This window comes from Diadema antillarum, unplaced genomic scaffold, assembly GCF_040938485.1.
Source record: "Diadema antillarum isolate AM-2024a unplaced genomic scaffold, OU_Dant_1.0 scf00000017, whole genome shotgun sequence".
NCBI classification, from domain to species: domain Eukaryota; kingdom Metazoa; phylum Echinodermata; class Echinoidea; order Diadematoida; family Diadematidae; genus Diadema; species Diadema antillarum.
Window position 1 is genome coordinate 6,096,399 of NW_027270906.1, and position 18,218 is coordinate 6,114,616.

At 40.1% G+C, this 18,218-nt stretch overlaps 1 protein-coding gene across 1 annotated transcript; it reads left to right on the top strand.

Moving 5' to 3' along the window:
- Positions 1–9,702: 9,702 nt before the first annotated feature.
- Positions 9,703–17,585, top strand: LOC139726044 (uncharacterized). The gene is made up of 4 exons (XM_071637129.1): positions 9,703–9,892; positions 10,676–10,995; positions 14,837–14,972; positions 17,413–17,585. Exons 1-4 carry the CDS (start codon positions 9,703–9,705, stop codon positions 17,583–17,585), a joined length of 819 nt encoding a protein of 272 aa, XP_071493230.1.
- Positions 17,586–18,218: the final 633 nt, after the last annotated feature.

Sequence of the window (18,218 nt, forward strand, 5' to 3'; positions counted from 1 at the left end):
GATTGTCTAATCCTCCTCAAACTTTCACTGTGTTGCTGAAATCACTCAATCCACATTTATATGTGGATTTTGGTTTCCTTGAATAATGTTCCCATTCCACTTTGAGTGTAATGCAAGAGCCAAATCATTAGCATCGCCAGTTCGACGCGATTCCTGTGAAATGTACTATGAATAACGGTAAAATAACAGAACAACCCATCCCCCATTTCAGAGGGGCTCTCTTGATTTGCCTTTCAGGTTTTTTTTTTTTTTTTTAGTTTTTTTGTTCCTGTTCGAAGACAACTCGTTGGTAAACGACGAAAGAATAATGGTATACAGAGATTCACACACACCATGAAACCTTTACCCAAATCAAATAATGAACTGCTCTGAATGCTATTTTACCTTTCATTTTAGCAGCATTCCACTTGACACTCGTGACGTCAGCAGCTTCTGAGAAAATAACTTTGAATCCGACTGCCTTGAACATTTTCAAGAAATCGTCTGCACACAGCCAATCAGTTTGTTCATGTTCATAGTCCTGAAGAAAGATAGAGTTCAGTGAGAGAATGGAAATGCATGTGCGAGAGTATAGAATTAGTGAGTACATTTACTGAAATTCAATAAAAGACCATTTTGAACTTCTTGATAAACGTATGTCAAGTACTTTTGACGCATTTTGTACCTATGTTTCTGGTACCTTTATCTAACCTGTTCCGTTCTGAGTATTCTTGGTATCATCTGAGAGGGCTTTGAATAATTCACGAACACACATTTGAGTGGAGCAGTTGTTTTCTGTTAGCTACATCGAATTAAGACTTGTTTGCTTATGCCGATAAATATGTTGTATCACAATCGGCGGTAGATAAGATATACAATGTATATAAATATCTGAAGGTTGGAGGCCTTATAGAAAAAAAAAGAAAGAAAATCATGCTATCATTACCAACAGTCTATTATTATCATTTCATTTTTGGTAATGAAAGCATGCACTTGGTTTCTGATATATTTCCTGTATATTATTGCACCAACAGTTGAACTATGTATCGTTTTCTGTGTGTGAGCTCGTGTGTTATCAAAAATAAAATGCTACGTTGAAAACATACCTTGACATACGGCCCCATTTCGGGTGAGCTCGCAACCACGTATCGGCCGTTTCTCCGTATTTACATCTCTTGCTGACTAGCTGAGATTGGAGAGCGAACCAGAGCAGGAACTGCCCTCCTGGTTTCAGGCAGCGGAATACATTCTGCAGAACTTTTCGCTGATCTCCGCACCAGTGAAGCACGCAGAGGCAGATGATCTTGTCGAATTTCTCCTCCCATCCCTGACCGAAGGAATGTGCGTCAGCGACGACAAAGTCGACATTTGGGGCTGCGTGTTTCTGGTTGGCCACAGAAATCATACCTGGAGATAGGTCGATTCCTTCAGGATAAGGAAGATATCAAAGAATACAAATGATGTAATGATGAGTCAACCATAGTATTTATACCTCGTTATTGTACGCCCTTTGTTAATAGGAAAGGCTTGAGGCAGCCTCCACAATAAAGAACAAAAAGAAAAAAACACGAAAAACTGCAAATATTTCCCTATTCTTTTCCAGTGAGATAAGAGTAGGCCTACACGAAAGATAAATGCATATTATTTTTTGTCAGGTAACGAGCATTGTTTGAATTGAATATTTCGATGAATCGCTAGCAAAGTGGAGGCAAGGGTAACCTACAAGGTAGACTAACTTACAGAATATTGCAACACGTTGAAGTACGGAAATTATCATCCATGAGTACGTAAGTTCAATTTTCACCTGTATTTATCCTTTCTTTTTTTTTCTTTTTTTTTACGTTCGAAACCAAAGAGAGAAATAGATGGGCGACACATAGTTACCATAACAGAGTCAAAACATTTAGCATATACGACTTTGCGTGAACATACCTATGACAGATTTGACACTTGTAGCGATCTCTCTGCACACAGTCCCCGGTCCGCACCCAACATCGAGCACTTCGTCGCTGGGGCTGAAGTCGAAATCTTTTAGCACGAGCTTCCTTACGCCACTCTGAGGACCGCCATTCTCGCTCGATTCTAGGTACGTTTGGGCACTGGCGGCATCCCACGAATTCATTGTGACTTGTGAGGAGTTGCCGAACTTCTCTTTCAAAAGTTACTTCAAACTTAAGTACATGGACACCCACGTACGTTTGCTCCTTATTCAGCTCCTTATTCAGCTCCTTTTTCCGCTCCTCACTCAGCTACAATTTATGTTAGTTTAATTTCATTTATGCACATTGTGATACTAGTCTGGGTGCCAAAGCCACTTTTTGGGCCTAACCTTGTTTTACCGTCCACCCAATGTTTTTTGATGGTTTTACCCTATTTCGGGTGTGCTGAATCCGAATCTCGATGATGCAACTCTTGTATCCTTGAGGGTTTTGAGATATTCAAGATGGCCGCCAAAATGGCCACCAAAACCGGAAATTCCCACGTATTTCCTTCTAAAAGGTGAGATATTGAAAACAATTGATGGTTTTACCCTATTCCGAGGGTGCTGAATCCGAATCTGGATGATGCAACTCTCGCATCCTTGAAGATTTTGAGATATTTATTATGGCCGCCAAAGTGGCCACCAAAAACGAAAATTCCCATGTATTTCCTTCTAAATGGTGAGAAATTGAAAACAATTGATGGTTTTACCCTATTTCGAGGGTACTGAATCCGAATCTGGATGATGCAACTCTTGCATCCTTGAGGATTTTGATATATTCAAGATGGCCGCCAAAATGGCCACCAAAACCGAAAATTCCCACGTATTTCCTTCTAAATGGTGTGAAATTGGAAATAATTGATGATTCTCCCTATTTGGAAGGTGCTGAATCTGAATCTGGATGATGCAACTCATGCATCCATAATGTTTTTGAGATATTCAAGATGGCCGCCAAAATGGCTGTCAAAATGGCCGCCAATTAAAGCCGGAAATTCCCATGTATTTCTTCTGAATGGTGAGAAATTGAAAACAATTGATGGATCTACCCTATTTCTATTTTGTTGAATCCGAGTCTGGATGATGCAAACCTTGCATCCTTGAGGGTATTGAGATATTCAAGATGGCCGCCAAAATGGCCGCCAATCAAAACCGGAAATTTCTCTGTATTAGCTTTTAAATGGTGAGAAATAGAAAACAGTTGATGGTTTTACCCTATTTCGAGGGTGCTGAATCCGAATCTGGATGATGCACCTCGAGATAGTCAAGATGGCCGCCAAAATGGGCGCCGAAACGGAAACTCCAATGTATTTCCTTCTTATAAATGGTGAGAAATTGATAACAATTGATGGTTTTCGTCAATGGCACAGTTTGAACTTGCTGTATATACAGTGAAACCAGCTCTATATCTTTGAGTTGGTACGATACAAGTGTGCCAGCAATTAACCCTTCAAGACTACAGATGCGGTTGAATAATTGCAAGATTACACTGTTTCCTCTACATATAATGGATAAGTTTTGAACACTAACAATTAATGGACAAGACATGTTCATCTAAATCACATTGTGATAGTGATGTAGAGAAGTGTACTGAAATTACCCAACATTACCTGCCTTAATCCATGAGCAGTTTTAATCTCTTTATCCATGAACACTCAAATTGGTTATTTGGTTTATATTGGTGGTCTTGATGACATTGTTGAAGACACGAGTGGGACATTTTTATTGCTATGCTTCAATTTTTTCTTCAATACGATGTAACATTGTGTATGATGTATACGTATATAATATAATCTATTACAAACACACACGAGGGACGGACAAATCACAGGTAACGCGCAGTGAAAAAAAACTAAATAAAAATCAAACGACAACACGGAAGGTAATAGTTGATAATCCAGTACTTACGAATATCATAATCGCGCAGAGTGCTTTTGAAATTACCCTTATTGATATCTACTATAGTGGTCATGGTGTTACGACCAAAATCACTATGAGAATGATCGCACAAAAGAAACAATCAACTAATGTTCAGGCGGTTTATTAACAGTGATATTGTGGGTACAGACTCGTAATCAGTCTTCACATCAGTACAATAATGATCAATAGAAACAATTCCAAAGCGGTAATGGAATCACTTACATGCATCCGAATCGTAAATCACAGAGTTCCTATAGTCCCCTCATGATGTCCAAATACGATGTTCGATGCACAGATGAATGGTCCTTGATGCACCGATGAATGATAACTCCGATGTAAATCCAGAGGCGCAGGTTACAATACTCCACGGTATAAATCCAGGGTATATATCCACGTTATAGGTCCAAGGTATAATGTTCACAGCGAAGCATGCAGAATCCAACGTTATGACAACCACGTCCAGTCGATGTGGTGAATGATGATTCGCTCAATAATGTTCAGCTAGGAATCCAGCCCGTCACAGCTTTTCCGTAGCAATGTCCATTGACACAAAAATGGAGTCTATCTCCAATGTAGGCAAATCAATTATCTGCAGGCAAAATGTCTCCCAGGCCTTATCTCCACAAACATAACAGGTCAGCAGGTAACTGACTATAACAAGTTGCTTCAGAGCCAGAAGTGACGTAACTCTCAGAGCAGAGGTGTTGGGTACTCTGCCTACTGCAGAATTTCTCTGGCTTATATACTATCCATTCACCCCCTTCTAGCACATTCTGTAACTCTCTCCAACCTGGGGCCACACACCTGAACATTCTAGCAAGTCCTAGTTCCAGGAATCCTGGATGACTCACTGCATAACATCATTGCCAAAATTAACTACCAATCACATTGGGATATAGGGACAGTGCCTCACTCAGCCAAACATGTAAGCACTTCCTAGAACATTCTGGAATGGGTGAAATCATTCTAGATTGAGTGAGCTATAATGTATTTCCAGTTACATGCATGTACTGTACAGCTACATTGTATACCACCTAGCAAATTCTCCACTGATCTGGTCAGCCTGTATGTACTATATCTATACCACATAGAATGTTCTCCATTAATCTGGTCAACCTGTGTACATACACATTAAAACAACCATGCATACAGTACATCATATATACATGTACATAACTACTAGTGTGTACATTTGTAACAATGGATGCAACCATGACCTAATCAGAATATGCGACAAGTTTCACAAGAATACGAGGCGAGACTCGTCAGAATACAAGACAAGTTTCAACACCAAATACCAACATGCCATAATTTAATTTTACTCTATTGATAGCCGAAAAGGATTAACTTTACATCTATGGAGCCATATTATTGGCGACCACAAGCATTATTTCATAACAATTATGCATAAAGACATTTTCAGTCGTATCTTTCTTTGCGTTTGTACGTTTCAGTATGATGTCAATATCACTTCTTCTTTTTTTTTCCAGTACGTGTTAAAGTTCCGTTTGAGACATATCGGAATATCTCAGTATATTAGAATACCATTGTGACAGTAATTTTGACTGTCAATAAATTTTGGCTGATTTGACAAATTCGCTCAACTGAGTTGAATTCAAGAATTATACGAATTATTGCTTTTCACCCTGCATGGGTTTAATCTCCCGCTTCGCGTTGGAGCACAATACTTCACCATTTCAGTATAAAAACATGTTAAGGAGTTTCCGTTCATACAGGACATTTATAGATGTCCGAAAACCTTCAAAGACCTTCAGCACCCTCGAAATAGGGTAAGACCATCGATTTATTTTAAAATTTTTACCATTAAGAAAAAATATATTAACATTGGAATTTCTGCCACTTATTTTGGCTGTCATCTTGGACGTCTAAAAACCCTCAAGAATGGACGAATTTCAACAGCCAAGTTCGGGGCCTAAAATTTACCAATTTTTGACAGTTATTTTGGCGGTCATCTTGGACATCTCAAAACCCTTAAAAAAGAACACGAAAGTTGCATCAACCAGGTTCGGATTCAGCACCCTCGAAATAGAGTAAAACCGCCAATTGTTTTCAATTTTACACCATTTAGAAGGTAATATAGGGATTACATGGAAATTTTCGTTTTAGTGACGGCCATTTAGGGGCCATTCTGGCGGCCATCTTTATTATCTCAAAACCCTCAAGGAAGTAAGAGCTGTATACTGGAGCTTCAAATTCAGCAAACTGAAAATAGTGTAAAACCACCAACTGTTTTATATTTTACACCATTTAGAAGGAAATAGGGGGTCTATACATATGAATTTCCGTTTTTCGCGGTCATTTTTGGCGACCATCTTCATCATCTCAAAACCCTTAAGGATGCAAGAGTTGTATCCTGAGCTTCGGATTCAGCACACTCAAAATAAGATAAAAACCACCAATTGCTTTCAAATTGTCACCATTTAGAAGGAAATACATGGGAACTTCCGTTTTGGGCGGCCATTTTAACAGCCACATTGAATATCTCAAAATCTTCAACAATGCAGGAGTTGCACCATCTAGATTCTGATTCAGCACCCTCGAAATAGGGTAAAACCATCAATTGTTTTCAATTTCTCACCATTTAGAGGGAAATACGAGGGAATTTTCGGTTTTGGTGGCCATTTTGGGGGCCATATTAAATATCTCAAAATCTTCAAGGATGCAAGAGTTGCATCATCCAGATTCGGATTCAGCACCCTCGAAATAGGGTAAAACCATCAATTGTTTTTAATTTCTCAACTTTTAGAAGGAAATACATGGGAATTTCCGGTTTTAATTGGCGGCCATTTTGGCGGCCATCTTAAATATCTCAAAAACTTCATGGATGCAAGAGTTGCATCATCCAGATTCGGATTCAGCACCTTCCAAATAGGGAGAATCATCAATTCTTTTCAATTTCACACCATTTAGAAAGAAATACGGGGGAATTTTTGGTTTTGGCGGCCATTTTGGCAGCCATCTTGAATATCTCAAAACCCTCAAGGATGCAAGAGTTGCACCATCCGGATTCGGATTCAGCACCCTCGACATAGGGTAAAACCATCACTTGTTTTCAATATCTCACCATTTAGAAGGAAATACGTGGGAATTTCTGGTTTTGGCGGCCATCTTGGCGGCCATCTTGAATATCTCAAAACCCTCAAGGATGCAAGAGTTGCATCATCCGGATTTGGATTCAGCACCCCCGAAATAGGGTAAAACCATCATAAAACATTGGGTGGACGGTAAAACAAGGTTCAGCCTCTGGCACCCAGACTATACACCTTACTCACACTGAGTGTCGTCGATGTCGCACAAATAGATCAGATTTGCGAAATTTCTGAATATATAGGGAACTGTCCTGCCTGATTAATCATGCGTGCAATGTTGGGTGGATTGTAGAGCGATGATGACCGAAGTGGTGGTAGGCACGCGGCTGATACACTTACCCGACTATTCCGGAAATTATGTGAAAGAGATCAAAGTGCACCAACTTCAGTGGTTAATGGACACGCGGCGCATCGTGAGCACCGAATAGTCGGGTAAAATTTTCACACCCGGAAAAGTTGTCAAGTAGAAGTTTTTGTTTGTTCGTTAGTTTGTTTGTTTGTTTTGTTAAGTATGTTTTGGGGGATGATTCGTGCTTTTGGAGGGTATTGAAGTAAATTCAGCTTGATTTCTACCTTGGCAACCTCAGGCATTTTTTTTAGTAGCATTATAATTAATTGGCATAATTATGAATACAATCATATGTGATAAATGCTAATTTCATCCACAGTCCTCAGAGCTTTCTCATTCCTTTCCACTTCTTTTTCTTTCTCTGTTCTTCCCTGCTCCTCTTTCCACGTTCTTTATTGTCCAGTAACTGTGTGTGTGCATTTTTCCTCATTTCTGTTATTTCTGTGTTATGTGTTGTTATTGTTGTTTTCGTTATTGTTTTGTGTCGCCACGTGCATATCTTCTCTTTTGGTCACATTTTCCTGGTTTGCACGGCCAAATAGTGCCTGTGCCATCATTATTTTCCTGTGTTGTCATATATTTCATTTGTATGCATGCTAGAATCATAGCAAGTACTGTTTATGATATGCTTCTACTATCAGCATCATACATCAATGACCAAAATGTACAATGAGTATCTATAGATGAATTTGATATGACTTTATTTTATTGGTATATGTATATTGGTGCTGTCGTGGTTTTCATACCAGTGTTCCACGACCTACAATCTTGGCTATTAAGTGGTGGAACACTGATTTCCGTCGTTATGATTACTTACTTTTCTTGTTACCTTGACAAAATGGGCATTGTCTCCTTTCAATATCATTTGTGCATATACTTTATACATTGTATTTGACGAACTGTCCTTATCAGATGAATGAAGGTCAAATTGACAACTTTTATCGCTTTGAATCATGTTTTCTTTTTCTTCTTTGATAGAAATGGATAAACTATTGAAATCAATTGAAGAAAATATTTAGCATTATACAGATCTTTTGTTAAATGTGACATTCTCTTTCACTTCCTTCCTATGGAGATGCTTAAACGGCCTGTGCCAAAATAACTCGGGTATGACGAGATACAAGTTAAGGAAGTCAGAAACCTGATATGACCACTCAATATTTGGCCCAGGGCTTGGGGGGCTGGCAGTTAAAGGGAAGTCATTTGTTGACCTAATATGTGAAATGGGACATATCCTTTAATTTCCTTCTTTTTAAGGCCCCAAAACGGCTTGGCCTAAATTAAGTAGGGTACGACTGGACAACAGAGGACGTAAGAAACTCAGTATGACAACTTTATTTTGGCACAGGCCGTAGATTGATGACTGTTAAAGGGAATATATGACTAATATAATATTAAACATTATTTCATAAAGATGTTAAATGCGACAATTCCCTTTAATTCCCTTGGAAACGGTCGAGTTGTCAAAACTTTTTGGACGAGTTGCCGAGAATGCCGGCCGGAATGCTGAGCCGACTTGTCAAACCCCATTCTATGACATCGTATAGGCTATCGATCCGACGCTTGTCTATTAACGGTCTTGTTTACTTTGGAAATAATGATTTTTTTTTAAAGTTCAAGATATCACATTTGATGCATTATTGTGTAGGTCTGTTGTATAACAAAACATCCTACCATATAAATTTTCACAATAAAGCCTAAAATATATGGAGATATCAATAATTTTCTCATTAAACCATAACTGTAGACGGTTTAGTCTGGCAATATTTTTATCATAACTATTGTTCACATTTTGTCCATTTAACAATACTTAACATTGATTGTACGGATTCCGATTTTTACAGTTGTTGTTTCTATCCCAAACTGAAATTTTAGAACTATATTAAAGCACTTATGCTGGGTTTTTGTTCATTATCTGCAAATGGTAAATTATGCCAAGTGGGGTTGGTGCTCTCAGATCTCTTTAAAATACATGTATTTCCTGAACAGCGTGATAAGTGTATCAGCCGCGTGCCTACCACCACGTCGGTCATTATCGCTCCACCACCCAACTATCATTGTACTCAGCTGACTAATCAGGACAGTTCCCTGAGAAGTAGATCGAAATCTGATCTATTTTTCGACATTGACAACAGTCAGGGGTCAGTGTGAGGACGGCGCATCACGATCTTCATAAATCAGAAATAACAAATGGAATGTACCATAGGTGAATAAGTAGCTGAAAAAACGAGCTGAATAAGTAGCAAACTTCACATTCTGAATAAGACGGTGAATAAGGAGCCAACTTCATGTGGGTGTCCGTGTAACTCTATGTGCGAGAGTTTGAAGTTTCGAAAGAGAAGGTTGTCCACTCCTCACAAGTCACAATGAATTCTTGGGATGCCGCCAGTGCCCGAACATACCTAGAAGCCAGCGAGAATGGCGGTCTTCAGAGTGATATAAGGAAGCTTGTGCTCAAAGATTTCGACTTCAGCTGCAGCGACGAGGTGCTCGATGTCGGCTGCGGACCGGGGATGGCGTGCGGGGAGATCGCTACACGTGTCAAATCCGTCACAGGTACGTATACACGTCGTACACTAAACGTTAATTGACTCTCTTATGGTAACTTTGATTTGTCTCGCGCACCGATTGCACTCTTTGGTTTCGAACGTAAAAATGATGATAATAATAATTACGAAGAATGAATAAAGTTAACAATTTAAGCTAAGCATATATTAATGATAATCTCCGTACTTCAGCGTTTTGCAATGTTCTGTGATCCATTTGCCGTTAAAAAAAAAACTGAAATTCAGTCTACCTTGCAGATTACCCTTGCCCCACTTTGCTAACAATTCATCGAAATATTCATTTCAAACAATATTCGTATGCTGACAAGATAAAGAAACAATGAATCTATACATCTATTTTTACGTTCTCTTATCTCACTGTCATACACGAATATGTGTGCAGTTTGTGTTTCGTTCGGTGTTTTTTAATCTTTTTTTTTGGGGGGGGGTGGGGTTGCCTTGCGCAATAACAATATGTTTAAAACGTATTGTTGGCGCATTATAATATAGACTAATCTATATTCCTTAATATTTTCCTAATCCCGAAGGAATAGTAGATGTCTATAGTATAGTATAAATAGCAAATTGTTTGTTTTGTTTATTTTCGCTTTGTTTGTTTGTTTGATTTTGTTTTTGTCTTTTTTGGCTTGTATAGCTGATGAAACCCGGAAGTAGCACCAGAAATATAAACTGCAACTCCTCCCCCCCCCCCCCCTAAACATGGCGCCGGCTTTGTGGTTAACGCATTATAATATCATCTAGAATCTCTCTTTATATCTTCCTCATCCCGAAGGAATCGACCTATCTCCAGGTATGATTTCTGTGGCCAACCAAAAACACGCCGCCACGAATGTCGACTTTGTCGTCGCCGACGCACATTCCTTTGGTCAGGGATGGGAGGAGAATTTCGACAAGATCATCTGCCTCTCCGTGCTGCACTGGTGCGAAGACCAGAAAAGAGTTCTGCAGAATATTTTCCGCTGCCTGAAACCAGGAGGGCGTTTCCTGCTCCATTTCGGCCTACAGTCTCAACTGGCCAGCAAGAGGTGCAAATACGGAGAGACGGCCGATACGTGGTTGCGAGCTCACCCGAAATGGGGGCCGTATCTCACGGTATGTTTTCAACCTAGTATTTTATTCTAGATTTAAAAAAAAAAAAAGAAGTTAAGCCAAACGCGCTCACATGTACACTGACAACTTGTACGCACATATAACATCCATTGTAGTGCATGATTTTGAATGCACTATACACTCTCGCGACAAATGCACAAATAGCCCAAGTGAAGATTTATTTCACCGAGCGAGGCTGAAGGCCGAGGTGAAATAAACCAATAAATTGTATAAGGTGTCCTGATGATAGCATAGGAATTATACAGCCCATGAGTTCGACATTACACACAAAAGCTCACGAGACCGACACTACACTTAAAAGGCTCACGAGACCGACAATAGGCAAAAGAGGCTTACGAGACCGACAATAGGCAAGGAAGGCCCACAAGACCAACAGGATGAACAGCACCACCTATAGACCAACTAATTGTATAGGGTGTCCAGATTAAGGCCTAAGGAAGATATGAGAGATTGAAAAGGAGAGTTGCTAGGGGATTACCCGTCAATTGCCCGGGTGCACGTCACGAGACCGACACCCACGAGTCATACAGCCCACAAGTCATACAGCCCACGAGTCATACCGCTCACAAGTCATACAGCCCACCAGTTATACAGCCCACGAGTTCGACACTGAGTAAATGAAGCCCACGAGATCGACATCAAGTAAAACAAGCCGAGGAGTTATACGGCTCACGAGACCGACACTACGCACAAAAGGCTCATGAGGCCGACAGTAAGCAAACAAAGCCACGAGACCGACACTATACTTAAAAGGTCCACGAGACCGACGCTACGCATACAAGGCTCACGAGACCGACATTACGCAATAGAGGTTCACGAGACCGACACTAAGCAAAGAAGGCCCACGAGACCGACAGGATGAACAGCGCCACCTATAGACCAATAAATTGTATAAGGTGTCCTGATGATAGCATAGGATAATATTATGAGAGATGGAAAAGAAGAGTTGCCATCTCCGGCAGGGTGTTCCCCCATCAGTTGCCCCCTCCCCCCCCCCCCCCCCCCCGAAATGATCAGGATCTTTAATTGTGTTTGCATGGGTGTGTGTTTGTGGGAAAAAATGAACAAAATACAGTAAAAGTGTTTAACAGATCTATCCACAGTAAACCTGCGAGGGTGTTGATTTAGTATTAATTAGAAATTTAAAAAAATAATGGAATCGTCCATTAAGGTAGAGTTAGGGATTCGGAAAAAACCAGACGCATCCATGAAAACAGCTATTGTACTTCCCGAAAAATAATGTACTGTTTGGAGGAGAATAACACAAGCCACAAATTGAGGTGAATCCTTGCGATATAAAATGTTTTAATCAGTATAATTACATTATAGTTACAGAGAAAATTACAAATAGATCTTACTGCAAAACGTCCAAGCAGGAGGGAAGAATCTCATAAAATAGAATGAGTAACTAGTGAATCGGGAAAGAGAAGAGATAAAAATTATATCCTGTCCATCTTCTAACTAAAATCTGGGAAAGCCTATTAAAGAATAGCACGATGGCATTATCAAAGCTCTAAAATTAATCCATACATCGTTCTTGTCCTCTTTTTAATTCATTTGTGTTTTTGTCTTTTTGGGGGGAGGGATGGGGTGGGGGGGCGGGGTCATGAAGAACACAATTCTATTTTTCTACTTGATAACAATGTCGCTCCCTGACACACTTGCCCCCCCCCCCCCCAAGTATGTAGAAACACATATTTGATGTCGTTCATAATTATGTAGAGGGTCACCATCTTTCAGTTGATAGCGTGACGAAATTACACCCGCCAGTATGTTATTTTTCCGTTCATGGAACACCCTGTACAGGTGATTGACATGTAGATGGCGCTGTTTATCCTGTCGGTCCATGTGTCGGTCTCGTGGGCCTTCTTTGCCTACTGTCGGTCTCGTGGGCTTTCTTTGTTTAGTGTCGATCTCGTGAGCCTTTTTAGCTTAGTGTCAGTCTCGGATCGTGGGCCTTTTTTTGCCTACTGTCGGTCTCGTGGGCTTTCTTTGCTTAGTGTCGGTCTCTTGAGCCTTTATTGCTTAGTGTCGGTCTCGTGGGCTATATTTGCTTAGTGTCGGTTTCATGAGCCTTTTGTGCGTAGTGTTGAACTCATGGGCTGTATGACTCCTGAGCCGTATAAGTCGTGGGCTGTATGACTCATGGACCTATTATTGATGTCGGTCTTGTGGACCGTATGACTCGTGGGTGTCGGTCTCGTGGGATGCCCCCAATTGCCCTCCCTTGCCCCCTGAACTGCCCAAGATTTTTAATTGTGTTTGCGTGTTTGAGTGTTTGTGAAAAAATAAACAAAATTCATCTAAAGTTCCTGAGATGTTTCAACATTAATTTCGAAAATGCCAAAACACCCTCGTTTCTCTTTCCGCAAAACATATACCAGTATATTATGCACCTGCTTAGAAAAAAAAAGATAATAAAATTAAATGATGTGGACATTCAGATCAACCAACTAGAGTAAAACCCAGGTTTGAATGAAAATTACAATAAAATATTTCACAAAATGGTCAATGTTGCAGTGCACAATTGCTTTACATGATATGGAAGGAGAGTAGTCATCTGCAAAGGTGCTGATTTAGTCAGATTCACAGAAAATGAGATAATCGCCTAAAGTGGACTCCCGCTATAACGAAGTCCTAGGGACTGGCAATTTTCTTTGGTTATATCGAAATTTCGTTATAACCGAATGAATAAACAATAAAGATACACAGTGTTTACAATGTTGCGGCCCTAAATTTTACTTCGTTTTAACCGGAATTTCGTTATAACCGTGTTCGTTATAACGGGGGTGCACTGTATTAAGGAAGATTTAAGGAATTCGGAAAAAGAAGAGGCATCCATGAAAACAGCTTTTCTATTTCATTAAAAATGTACCGTTTTGAGGTGAATGATTTTACAAATACAAGACACAAATCGAGGTGAATCGCTGCGATATAAGCGTTTTCATCATTTGAAATGTCATACATTATAGTTAAAGCCAAAGGAAAATACAAACTGAAAACTCTAAGCAGGCGGGTATATGGGCAGGAGGATAGGATACATAGGCTTTCTTTGCCTAGTGTCGGTCTCGTGAGCCTTCTTAGCCTAGTGTCGGTTGCGTGAGCCTTCTTTTCCTAGCGTCGGTCTCGTGAGCCTCTTTTGCCTACTGTCGGTCTCGTGAGCCTTTATTGTGTAGGCCTAGTGTCGGTCTCGTGGGCTATATTTGCATAGTGTCGGTTTCATGAGGCTTTTGTGAGTAGTGTCGAATTCATGGACTGTATGACTCGTGAGCCGTATAACTCATGGACTGTATTACTCATGGACCTATTTTTGATGTCGGTCTCGTGGACAGTATGACTCGTGGGTGTCGGTTTCGTGGGATGACCCCGTTTGGCCAGGACTGTCAAATAGTCCTGTATAGATTCTGCACAAACAATCAGAATTCTTAATTTCGCAAAGGCGCCTTACCTTCACGGAATTCCTGAATCCGCCCCTATATTTCTCTGCATAAAGCAAACAAGTCTCAACTATTTGAGATTTAAATGCGATGTAACCAAGAGAAGACCACTACTCTCATCAAAATGTGTGTTCCTTGTGTGAATTTTTCAAAAACCTATCAGCAGATACCAAGAGTAGGTAACCTACTCTGAAAAGGAACAAGTTGTAGGCAAAGGTACCAGATGCATGATTATACAAAATATGTACAATATCCGGCAGTTAACATACGTTTGACAAGAATTTCAATTAGGGTCTTTGATTAAATCTAAATAAACTACCCACTAAGTGATTTTATACTCTCGCACATGGATTTCCATTCTCTCACTGAACTCTGTCTTTCTTCAGGACTATGAACATAAACACACTGAGTGGCTTTGCGCTGACGATTTCTTGAAAATGTTTCAGTCAGTCGGATTCAAAGTTGTTTCCTCTCGAGCTGCTGACGTCACATGGCCCAAATGGAATGCTGCTAAGATAAAAGGTAAGATGATATTCAGAGCAGTTCATTATTTGGTGAGGGTTTGCTGGTGCGTGTGAATCTCTGTACCATTATTCTGTCTTCATTTTAAAAATGTATTGTCTTTGAACACAAACAAAAAACTCGGCAAACAACAACAACAATAAAGAAGCTGAAAGGCGAATCAAATGCGAAAGAGCCCCTCTGAAGTGCGGGATGGGGTGTTATGTCATTTTACGATTATTCGTACACCTCGTCGAACTGGCAATGCAAATGATTGGCTATAATGTATTAAACTCAAGGTGGAATGGGTACTTTATCAAGCAATTTGTTTTTTCTTTTGGATGTTGTTGCTATTCTTGTTTTGGATTGCGTGTTTGTTGTTCCATAAACTATAGTGGGATTTGCATATAGGCCCTAGCTACGACCATTAGCTGGATAAAAATCTAGACATTTTTGTCCGTGTGAACACAAAAATCCCACCAATTTAATCGCAGGCAGCATCGCGATGCAAATCCCAAGAAAATTCTTGCTTATGCGCTTATTTTTGAATTATCTTGATAATCATTCGCTCCGCGGTGACCGAGTGATTTGCTTGACCAAAATCGTGATATTTTATATCAACAATACCTTGCGCTCTGTGACAGGCAAAAATTAGCAGGATTTTTCTGTCAATGTGAACGTATGCAAAAAACAACAAATTTAGAGATATGGATTGCGATCCTTATCCGACTATAATCGAAACCATGGTTTAAACCATGGACAAAGACTGTAGTTTTTTATGGGGTGCCAAGTGTCGCATGGCCTATTTCGTTACGAAATACACGTAATCTCGTCGACGAAATGATCATTTCGTTATCGAAATGGTTGACGAAATGACTGATTTCGTAACGAAATAGGCCATGCGACACTTGGCGCCCTATAAAAAACAAGGAAAAGTAGAAATTACGCGGTGCGTAATATATGTCCCCGCCGGAAGTAGCATTTAGTAGCAAAATGTACAATATAGGTCAAAAATCAAGGTCAAAGGTCAAAGAAGTCAAAGGTCAAAATTCTGTGTAGAAGTTTTGAAGCCCTCACCTAGTGCCATCACATAAAGCAAACAGAATCGAACTCGGGTTAGAAATGGCGAAGGAGTAGCATTTTGTAGCCAATGTACAATATAGGTCAAAAATCAAGGTCAGAGGTCAAAGAAGTCAAAGGTCAAACTTCTGTGTTGAAGTTTTGAAGCCATCACCTAGTGCCATCACATAAAGCAAACAGAATCGAAATCGGGTTAGAAATGGCGAAGGAGTAGCATTTTGTAGCCAATGTACAATATAGGTCAAAAATCAAGGTCAAAGGTCAAAGAAGTCAAAGGTCAAACTTCTGTGTTGAAGTTTTGAAGCCCTCACCTAGTGCCATCGCATAAAGCAAACGGAATCGAAATCGGGTTAGAAATGGCGAAGGAGTAGCATTTTGTAGCAAAATGTACAATATAGGTCAAAAATCAAGGTCAAAGGTCAAAGAAGTCAAAGGTCAAAATTCTGTGTTGAAGTTTTGAAGCCCTCACCTAGTGCCATCACATGAAGCAAACGGAATCGAAATCGGGTTAGAAATGGCAAAGGAGTAGCATTTTGTAGCAAAATGTACAATATAGGTCAAAAATCAAGGTCAAAGGTCAAAGAAGTCAAAGGTCAAAATTCTGTGTAGAAGTTTTGAAGCCCTCACCTAGTGCCATCACATAAAGCAAACGGAATCGAAATCGGGTTAGAAATGGCGAAGGAGTAGCATTTTGTAGCCAATGTACAATATAGGTAAAAAATCAAGGTCAAAGGTCACAACTGAAACTCTGTGTAGAAGTTTCAAAGCTCCCATGTAGTGCTATCATATAAAGCAAACAGAATCAAAATTGGCTCATGAATGACAGAGAAGTAGCAAATTGAACATTTTGATCACACACGGACGCACAGACGGACGGACGGACACACGGACACACACACGTACGGAGCCCGTTTCATAGTCCCCTGCTCGAACTCGTTCGGCGGGGACAAAAAATACGGTCTTTGTCCATGCTTTAAACCATGGTTTCGATTGTACCACCTTTGTGAATTCGGGCCAATGAATTTTAGGCATAAAACTAGGATTTCATTGGGGGGGGGGGGGGGGGCAAAATTCAAAATAGTGAACCTCTCAGCAGGAGTAAAGCGACCAAGCGGGAGTAGAGTCTGGATGTTGTTTTACAATTGTTTTTTTCTTTTATGTTTCTTCTTTAAATCCTACAATACCACTTTTCTGTTTCATTTTCAGGCTTGGAAAGAAGTATTGAGCTACTTTTGTTTTACTCTGTTCAAGCGGACCCTGGTTCGTTGGAACCCCACCCCACCCCTCCCCCCCCCCCCCCCCCCCCCCCACCCCCTTAATATGACGTCAGTGTAGTAATTACTATGATTTCAGCATTGTGTTTTTTACTGCATCAATCCAGATCAGATCAGAAGTCTTACCGGACACCTTCAATGTATCCCGGACGATCTGAAGGACGAATGCGTCGACGACATCCACAGGTGGTTGGTCGATGTGACGCCGAAAACTTCCGACGGCTTTCCGATGGGCCCGATCGGAAGGCTGGAGGCACTTCATGTTGTAGCGACTAAATAGGACCCTGTGTCACGAAGCTCCCAAAAAGTCGCTAGACATAAAGTTTCATATAAGAGCAAACTTTATGCATTATAATTACATATTCACTACAGTGCACTGCAGTTATAACGAACACGGTTGTAATGAAATTACGGTTACAACGAATTTAAAATTCAGGCCGCAACATTATCAGTTCCACGTATTTTTTTTATTATTATTATTAGGTCGATTATAACAAAATTTCGATATAACGAAAAAAACTGCCGGTCCCTAGAACTTAGCTATAACAGGAGTCCACTGTATTTATTCATTCATCTATTTTTCCATTTCCAGCAGAAATACAGACATTCCACAGAAGTTGAATGCATAAATTACATTACAATGTATTAATAATAACATAAATGTATAATTTTGCACAATATTGAAAGTATAGGGAAATGCTTGAATATTATCGTAGGATATCATATGATTGAACACACGCTGAAGCTCAAAAACATACCAATGGACTTCACATAGCCACTTGAACAATGGGAAAGACACACTCTCTTCAAGAGTTTACTGATAAAAAGGGGCTTTGAAGTTTCGGATCTATTTGAGTACCAAATCTCACCCTGGGATGCATTCTCTGTGCATTATATGGGACAAAGAACGGGC

Coding starts and splice junctions, on each gene's coding strand:
- LOC139726044 (XM_071637129.1), top strand. CDS start 9,703: ATGAATTCTTGGGATGCCGCCAGTGCCCGAACATACCTAGAAGCCAGC. Junction 10,996..14,836: donor AATGGGGGCCGTATCTCACG/GTATGTTTTCAA, acceptor GTCTTTCTTCAG/GACTATGAACATAAACACAC. Junction 14,973..17,412: donor GAATGCTGCTAAGATAAAAG/GTAAGATGATAT, acceptor GCATCAATCCAG/ATCAGATCAGAAGTCTTACC.